General features: G+C 40.4%; 1 protein-coding gene across 1 annotated transcript; it reads left to right on the forward strand.

Moving 5' to 3' along the window:
• On the forward strand, positions 1-1,306 carry LOC102712328 (NAC domain-containing protein 76-like). Its single transcript, XM_006647061.1, has 3 exons — positions 1-172; positions 300-577; positions 677-1,306. The coding sequence occupies exons 1-3, from the start codon at positions 4-6 to the stop codon at positions 1,304-1,306; spliced, it is 1,077 nt and encodes a 358-aa protein (XP_006647124.1). The 5' UTR covers positions 1-3.
• Positions 1,307-9,722: the final 8,416 nt, after the last annotated feature.

Here is a 9,722-nt window from a genome sequence, read left to right on the forward strand (position 1 = left end):
AGAATGCATCCTAATGGCGCGCCGCTGACCGTGCCTCCGGGCTTCCGGTTCCACCCGACCGACGAGGAGCTGCTGTACTACTACCTGAGGAAGAAGGTGGCCTACGAGGCCATTGATCTCGACGTCATCAGGGAGATTGATCTTAACAAGCTTGAGCCATGGGATCTCAAAGGTATGCTAATGATCGAACTGCTGCTACAAATCGATCGATGAGAAAAAAAATGCATTTTGATGCAAAAAGATTTGGATTTGGGTGGGTGTTGATGTGCATTGTTGCGTTGATGCATGGATGGATGCAGATCGGTGCAGTATTGGGACGGGGCCGCAGGACGAGTGGTACTTCTTCAGCCACAAGGACAAGAAGTACCCGACGGGGACGAGGACGAACCGGGCCACGGCGGCCGGGTTCTGGAAGGCGACCGGCCGGGACAAGGCCATCTTCCTCGGCGCCGGCGCTGGCAGGAGGATCGGCCTGAGGAAGACGCTGGTGTTCTACACCGGCAGGGCGCCGCACGGCAAGAAGACCGACTGGATCATGCACGAGTACCGCCTCGACGACGACAATGTCGACGTCCCCGTAAGCAACAGCAGCACCACCACCACTGCTAATCAATCAAGCTTAGTGTTGCGCTCGAAGGGATTAATGGAGGTTTTTGGAATGTCGGGACGCGTGCAGGAGGAAGGGTGGGTGGTGTGCAGGGTGTTCAAGAAGAAGAGCATCCATCACCAGAGGGGGGGCTTCGACGACCAGCCGGACGTGGCGGCGGCGGCCGAGGACGACGACGACCTCAGGTACCAGGTCCATGGCGCGGCGGCGTTCGCCATGTCGTCGCCGGAGGTCGACCAGAAGCACGCCCTCCAGCAGCAGCTCGCGCACGGCCACGGCGGCGGCTTCGTCCCGCCGGCGTTCGACCCCTCCATGCACCTGCCGCAGCTCGCCAGCGCCGACGCCACGCTGTGCGGCGTCGGCGTCGGCGGCCACGTCGCGTTCGCCTCCATGAACCCGCTCGAAGCCGTCGGCAGCGCCGGCGAGATGCTCATACTGAGCGGCGCCGACGGTGGCCGCTTCGGCGCCGGCGCCGACTGGTCGATCCTCGACAAGCTCCTCGCCTCGCACCAGAACCTCGACCAGCTCTTCCATGGCAAAGCTGCAGGATCGCATCATCATCATCATCATCATCAGCAGCAGCAGCAGCAGCAGCAGCAGCAGGTCGCCATGGACGCCGCCTCGTCGATGCAGCAGAGGTTGCCATTCCACCATTACCTCGGGCTGGAGGCTGCGGATCTTCTCAAGTTTGCTATGTAGAACTCAATGCAGTAGTAACTAATTTAGCTCCTGTGCTCTTAATTAAGCAGGCGAATTCTTGTATTTTTTTTGTCTAGTTTTGTCAAAAAGTTATTAGTATTAGTTTGATAAGATTAATCTCGGAGTTCTGTCCTGCTACTGCCTCTCGAAGCATGCGTGTGTGTGCAAGTCAAGCACTATCCTGAATTCCGTATGAACTTTTCTCAATGTTCAATCCATGTTTGTTAGTCTCAAATTACTGAGCTTGTCAGGTAGGTATGAACCGAACGGCAGGCACACCTTTTGGCGTTGCTGATACGTTTATTCTGGGTTTCATACGAGGAAGATGAGTGTAAGGACGATTTGACTCTCAAGGAAAACAAAAAAAAATTCAAATCTAATTCTAACTTTGTAAAGCAAATAGTAGTACTAGTAGGAATAGAGTGATTTAATTTAATGTCGACATGAGTTGGGACCGTGGCACAACTCCTGGGCGCTCTCATCAGCGTTTTGCGCTTGACCCAAACTAATATGAGCCCAACGTCAGCAACACCTCCGTTCTGGCCCAAATTGTTATAGTTTCTCCTGTCTGAAAAAGTTCATTTTACTTTCCTCAACCGTGGGTTAAATTCCGATCACCTCTGTCAACCGTAAAACTGGGTACGGAACACTCTCCATCCATCAGAACCAGTGTAAAGAGGATCCCTCGTTACTAAGTTGTATCGAGGGTGGTGGTGCATAAAGATGATAATGGGTAGATACCTAATGGATACCATCACCTTATACCCACCTCTACGAAATAAAATTTCACTCATTGGATTACCCATTTAAATTCATGGTATAATTTTTTCTCATACCCATACTCACGTGGATATTTTTTGCCCACAGGTAACCCACATCCAATTATTACCCACAATACAATAAAAATAACAATACAAGATCAATATCAATTGTAATCTTGTGCTATAATTTAGCAATAAACGATGAGTACCACAAAAGTAGTTGGCTAATAGTTTACCACATAATTAGAATTTTTTTTATGTTGGGCCGAATTTTTATGGGTAAATGTTATAATTTATTTTTATTTATTTTTAGTGGGTACCCATTGGATGATGGGTATGGATACTACCTACTCATACCCAAAACCAATTACCCATCGCGTATAAAAATTTCTCACTAAGGTATCCGTGAGTACAAAATCTAACCTATTTAGCCATTCTAATGGGGTAAATACCCGTCGGGTATCGGATAATGGGTCCCTGTTGCCACCTTTATTTGGTAGGGTTCCTAGCGCTGGGGCTGCCTCGTGAGTGGGAGGGTGGAGTGGGCTGGGGAAAGAAGGAGAAAGAAAGGGAAAGGAAAGAGAAAGGTGAGGACTGGATGGGTGCAGTTAAGGCGCATCCAGAGTTTAGATTTTATTAGTGCTCTGTCTGTACGAATCCTGATGCAGAGCCGACGGCTCAGATCTTAACGAAGGAAACTACCCGAGGTGCGACTCAGGGTAGCAAAACAATCTCTCTATATATACACACACGTCAGGAATTGCTAGGACGCATAAGCCAATTGATTGGTCTAGATGACTTATCAATGTTCAGACATGTGCATGCAAGTCGGATGGGCCTTTGGCAGCGTGACTGGACAAAGTGTGAGGCCCATTTTCTAGGGAGAAAAGCACCATACGTGACACGCACCAAATCTATAATAACTTGTCTTAATGACACGTGCATCATGCGAAACATGCTTACGTGCCTATCTTGTGTCGTGCGTGTAAGTGAGGAAAGCAAAGGAAATTACGGGAATCATTAATTGTCCAATTTTAGCCGTACAATACATTTTCCGTGTAAAATAACACAGACAAAATTTTGTAAGCCTCTATGTTGCCAACCGATTTGTCCAAGTAATAATTTGAATTCTATAAATTCCAATTTTGTGGGGGGAAATAAGAGAAGAAAGGAAAAAGTTTTTTTTTTGCATAATGCAATGGATTATGGTAATATATAACTATATAAGTTTTACGCATAAGGGCGCAAGTGCATCATAAGTGAGTCCAGCTTGTACGGCGCTGAGAAGAGAAAAATGAAATTTAAAATGGGACCAATTTCAATTTTTGGCCACAAAATTTTCCATGCGAAAATAATGCAATCAAAATTTTGTAAGCGGATAGGTTTTCTGTGAACCTATTTATCCAGGTAAATATTTGAATTCTATAAATTCTAATTTTGTGGAAAACATATGAGAGCAATAAAAATTATTAGGACTGGACCCGACCGAACAAACAATTTGGAATAGAATATCCGAAAGGAATGCCTAGTTCAATAAAAAGACCATATATACATTAGGGGGGAGCGCCGAGTATGCTACTCCCTCTATATTTTTATATATGACACCATTAACTTTTAGGATCACGTTTGACCATTCGTCTTATTTAAAATTTATGTTTAAATATGCAAAATTATAATGCATAATTAAAGTTCTTATAATAATAAATCATATTATAACAAAATAATTAATAATTATAAATTTTTTAAATAAGACGAATGGTCAAACATGAAACTAAAAGTCAACAGCGTCATATAACATATATTTAATAAATATAGAGGGAGTATATCTCAACCATGACGGAAGCAGGCCACCACCCCCACATCCTCCCCCTGATTCACCTCTTCTTTCCACGACCCCCTCCTGCAAGCACTAGGCGGCCCATGTGACACCTTGGCCGTGCAATGCAAGCGTTGTTAGTTTTCTGTGGACTAGAGGCGGTGGATTGGAAGTTGGGCTTGCCAGTGGATTGTAATCCAATCCAAATTCATTCTACTCTATTTCTTCGCTAATTAGTCTATCAAACCAACCCGCACCAATTATTTTTCATTGAGATCCAATCCAAACCAATCCAACTTTAATTTTAGCCCAACCCGTACCAACTCATTTGGTTAAAATGGATTCAACCCACTCTTGCAAAATGGATGCACCATTTGATATGTATAAACTCGGACCTAAAATTTTAAAATTCGCGTTCACACTATAAAAGTTTATCAAATTTGACTAAAATTTAGTGGAATGATCTGTTATATATAAAAGCAACTTTGTGTAAATTTTGGTCGATTTGTACATGTGGACCCCACGTATGTCTATTATCTTATCCATTAGCTATCCAATTAAAGAATCCATTTACCCTCCACGGGTTAAATCCATTTAGAACATAAAATAAGCTAACCAAATCTAGTCCATACCAATCCATTTGTCTCTATAACCCAATCCAATCCAGATCATTTGAAGTTATAGTCCATTTACACCCAACTAAACACAATCCAAATCAAAACCAACTCATTTAACCCATTTCCATCCAACCCATTAGCAGACCTACGTAGCGGCCCATGGGCTGCTTCTTATGTGGGCTGATAAATTGGGAGTTTGGAACCTTATGTGAAACCTAAAGGGTAAAGATGGTGAATGTTGCAGTTGCGTCATCATGTCATGAGGGCTTGCCGTTAGGGGCTCGAGGTGAGGCGGCAAGTGGTGGTCGATGGACTGGCTAAGGCCAAGGCCGGGGTGCAGCTGCCACCGCCCACTGGCTAGTACCACCCCATGACAGTGGTATATAAGAGGCAAGGCATCCATGAGGTTGGAGAAGGTGAGCAAGGCAATATGTAGGTTCAAGGAACAACTACAATTGGGGATTATTAGGTTTGGGAAATTGTATTATTCTTGATTTTTGGCTTTGAGAAGATGGATAAAGAAGGTAAGAGATACATCGACATCTCAAAGAGGTAGATTTGGGAATTTCAATTAGTTTGTTTGGAAGTTTTGGTTGCTCTATTTAGCACCTAATTGAATGATAGGAAAGTGTAATGGGCTAGATCTCCTAAAGTATCTAGACATAGTTAAAAACTTGTTATTAGTATCCCTTTATATTCCCTTTGTCTTTCTTTATTTTAATCTATCTCAAAAGTACAAATATTATTGCTCTTTGTTTGGCACAATGGCGGTGGCCGATTATTTATATATATATATATATGCTGCTCTCCTCTAGCTCTAGTGTTGAATCATCATTTTGTCAAGGTACTTTTCAATGATCTCTTCTATGTTTGCAAATGGATTGTGATCTTCATGTTAAATGTTGAATTGCTGATTATTACCCCACATTATCCTGTCATTGGGAGCACATTTTTGGTGCACTTATATTGTACTTAGCCATGCGTGACACCTTATTTTTAATTTGTCCTATGTGACTATGCATTTGAACTTGAAAAAGTCGGTTTGACCATGTATGGACTAAACAAAGGTATAATGCTTCTTCCCTCTCGCCCTCCTACTAACATTTCATCATCTTTCCAGATAAACAAACCTGGTAATGCATCTACTCCCTCCTTCCGTAAATATTTGACACGGTTGACTTATTGACACATGTTTGACTGTTCATTTTATTTATTTTTTTAAAAACATGTAAAGCTATATATATGCATAAAAGTATGTAACAATAAATGAAATTATATTAAAATAATTAATAATTATGTAATTTTTTTAATAAAACAAATAGTCAAACGTATATAGAAAAGTTAACAACGTCAAATATTTAGGGACGAAAGGAGTAATACTTAAGGCACTAATGACCCTGTTTGGAGGGCTTGTGGAAGTTATGGTCACTCCAAGAATTCTCCCAATCAGTCCATATATGCATTCTAGATTGTGATATTCCGAAAAGTTGTAGAATTTAGAAATGCCATATTTTTTCAAAATCTCGTCGGCTGCTTTTTCAGAATCTCAAGGTCCCTAAACAATGGACATGGAGAATTCTTGTGGAAATCCTCAAACTAAGTTATATATGTGATAGTTATTAAGATACAATTTTGCAAACTATTAAAATATACATTTTTTGAACCGATTAGTTCAGTGGTTAGTTGATTTATATGAATCTGGTGTGGAAATCCTATCTTTTTAGCCAATTCAGCATGGTTTTCATTGCAAATAAAAGGCACGCACAACTTTTAGGAGACCCACATTTCTTTTCTTTCTTCTAATACCATCTTCATCCATCAACTAAAGTTAAGTACTCCATCATTCCCTAAATATTTGACAGAGTTGACTTTTTGACACATGTTTAACTATTTATTTTATTTATTTTTTAGAAAATATGTAAAGCTATTTACATGCATAAAAGTGTATTTCACAATAAATAAAATGATATAACAATAATTAATAATTATGTAAATTTTTTAAATTAATAAGATGAATAGTCAAACATGTATAAAAAATTAACGTCGTTAAATATTTAGGGACGGATGGAGTATTAATTTTTGAGGAATTAAAGCTAAACACTATTGAACACACATATACCTTGTCAAATTTTGTAAAATCATCTTAGATTAATTTTATAGTACTTGAGAAGGTGACAGGAGGTACCTAGCTACTAGAAAATTTTACACTATTATTTCAATACATTACAGTACTACTCAATGACTCTTTCTTGGAAGAGAAGGCAAACATACTCTCTATTTTCATATCTGTACATCTAGTCAGCCCATTAATTTTAGGACACATGCATGCAGGTGGAATGGGCGTTTGGCTGAGTGACTAGGCTAAGTGTGAGGCCCATTTTCTAGAGAGAAAGGCATCACACGTGACATGGACAAAATTGATTGTAGCACGACACACATGCCACATAATAAGGACACAAGTTCATCGTGCAAAGCGTGCCTAGCTTGTGTGGAGCGCATAAGGGAGGAAAAAAATTACCACAATAAAAAAAGTTCCGATTTTAGCTATATAATAAAGTTTCCATGTAAAAATAATGCAGTGAAAGTTTTGTAAGCCTTTGTGATTGCCAATCAACTCGTCCAAGTAGTAATATGAATTCTATAAATTCCGATTTTGTGGGGATGAAAAGAGAACATAAAAAAGAGAAAACAGGAGTTCTTTGATGTTGCAATGGATTATGATAAATCTGTAAATTTTACGCACAAGGACGCAAGCACAACGCAAGTGTGTCCAGCTCATATGCATCCTCAAATCTGGTTCAACTAAAAGACCATGTATGCATTTACGTGAAGACCACTGACGAGGCCATGTGCGACACTTGCTATACCTCAACCATGACTCAATAACCCTACTACCCTGGCACCTCTTCTTCCTACGATGCCCTCATGCAAGCACTAGGCGGCCTTCATGAGTCATGACACCATGGTCATCACACCACGTGAGCGCCAAAATATTATTTCTCTATGGATCAGAGATGGTGGATTAGAGTTGGGCCGTGGCCCATGGCCCATGTGATACTTGTGGTTAGGTGAATTAGGATTCGGAACCATAGCTACAAGACACTAATTCAATATGAACTCGAAAGGTAGCGGCGGCTGGTGTTGCGTTTGTGTCAAAGGGCTCGCTCAAGGTAAGGGAGCGAGTGGTGGTTGGTGGGATAGTTAAGGCCAAGGCTAATGGACGACAACAACCCCTAGATGGTAGTCGCTAGTGACATAGTGTAAGCCAAGCACCAGGTGACATGCGGTAAGTAGGTGGCTCGGTGGGCTATGTGGAGCAGCCGTCACCGGCCATCACCACCCCCACAACGGTGCAACGAGGAGGCAAGGCATCGGTGGTGGCAGCACAGCAAGTAGGTTCAAGATACAATGACAATTGGGGATGTAGGGACTATTGGATTTGAGAATTTGTGTGATTCCCATTTTTGGGTTTGAGAAGATGAATAGAAAAAGGAAAGGAAAGATGATTTGGCTTATCAAAGAGGTAGATCTAATGATTTTGATTAGTCTATTTAGCATCTAATTGGATAATAGCCAAATGCAATTGCCTGGATCTCCTAAAGTATCCAGGCGCAATTAAAAATTTGTAATTGATAACTTTACACTCTGTTTTTCTTTTCTTTATGTTAATCTATCTCAAAAATACGAATACTAATGTATATCATTGATCTTTGTTTGACAAAATAACAGCGGCAAAATATTTATATATGTATGTTTCTCTCTTCTAGGTCCAGCATTGAATCTTCATTTTGCCAGGTACTTTCCGATCGATAATCTCTTCTATGTTTGCAAATGAATTGTGATTTTCATGTTAAATGCTAGCTTCTTATTACTACCTCGTATTGTCATGTCATTGATAGAACATTTTTATGTACTGAACTTAGCCACTCCTCTTTTTTATTTGTCCTCCGCCACGTTATGCATTTGACATAGAAAAAGCCGGTTAGACCATATATGTATTAAGAGCAATTTTACTATTTTTAGGAGCTACCGCTGTTTTCGACGTAAAATTTGATACCTCTTGATACTTTAGATACTATAAGGTACCAAATTTTATATAGAAAACAATGGTACCTCATCGTACCTGTTTAAGGATGAGAAAAAAACTCATGTATTAAACATAGGTACAATTGTTTCTTCCCTCTGACCTTCTCTGCTGCCATTTCACCATCTTTCTAGGTTAAGAAATCTGGCAATACATCTTTACTCAAGGCACTCTGGCTTGTGGAAGCTGAACTCAGTTCAAGAATCCTCCCAAACAGTTATTGGTATGCATGAGTTCACATTCTATTTTTCTTTCTTTATGTTAATCTCTCTCTAATATACAATAATACAAAGAATAATTTTATAGTCCTTGAGAAGTTACCATGAGGTACTACATCTTGGTACCTAGGTACTACGAGGTACCAAATTTTACACTAAAATTTTAGTATCTCTCAGTACCTACTCAATTACCGTAAAATTACTCTAATACAAATACTAATGTATATCGTTGATCTTTAGGACTCTAGATTGTGATATTACTAAAAGTCATAGTACTTAGAAATAAACCATTAACAAACAAGATTTTAGCGAATGCCATAATTTTTAAAAATCCTATTGGTCGCTTTTCAGAATCTTGAGCTCCCCAAACAAAGAGCACAGAGAATTCTTGCGGAACATTTTTTGAAATTGTGTGAGCGCAGGAAAAAAGTACTTAATTTGTGGCAATTCAACTTCCATACATCAAGTAACCAAATGACCTCCCAGTTTGAGCAAAATAACCAAATCACCTCCCCTAATTAAAAAAACCTATAAAAACTAAGTATAAATCACTGAAAACTCTAAAGACATGCACAAATTAAAGAAAACACCAACGACAATCAAGCGATGTCACGACCAATGTTGTACACATTAATCAACCCTCATGCATGCATGGTTCCACGAGGTCAATCAAACAACCTCACTCCAATTAAGCTAATTACAGGTAAACGAACGAGCGACGACATGCACTGTCTAGCAAAATTTAAAGCTGTTTTTGGCGAATTTTTCCAAAAGAGCGAACTAATTTGATCCAAAACGGAGGAAAAAAAAAACTAAGAGCGATGAATTTGAAGAGAACCATCACAAAAGCCAGCAACGACTTCTGGATGAGAGGTCTCTCCGGCCGGCCGCCACCTTTGCCATGATTTGCTCGATTGAGC

The sequence above is a fragment of the Oryza brachyantha genome, chromosome 2 (genome assembly GCF_000231095.2).
Source record: "Oryza brachyantha chromosome 2, ObraRS2, whole genome shotgun sequence".
NCBI classification, from domain to species: Eukaryota; Viridiplantae; Streptophyta; class Magnoliopsida; order Poales; family Poaceae; genus Oryza; species Oryza brachyantha.

Excerpts from the sequence above, each read along its gene's own strand:
- LOC102712328 (XM_006647061.1), top strand. The coding sequence starts at position 4 with ATGCATCCTAATGGCGCGCCGCTGACCGTGCCTCCGGGCTTCCGGTTC. Across the intron at positions 173-299 it reads TGAGCCATGGGATCTCAAAG|ATCGGTGCAGTATTGGGACG; the intron begins GTATGCTAATGA and ends GGATGGATGCAG. Across the intron at positions 578-676 it reads ACGACAATGTCGACGTCCCC|GAGGAAGGGTGGGTGGTGTG; the intron begins GTAAGCAACAGC and ends GGACGCGTGCAG.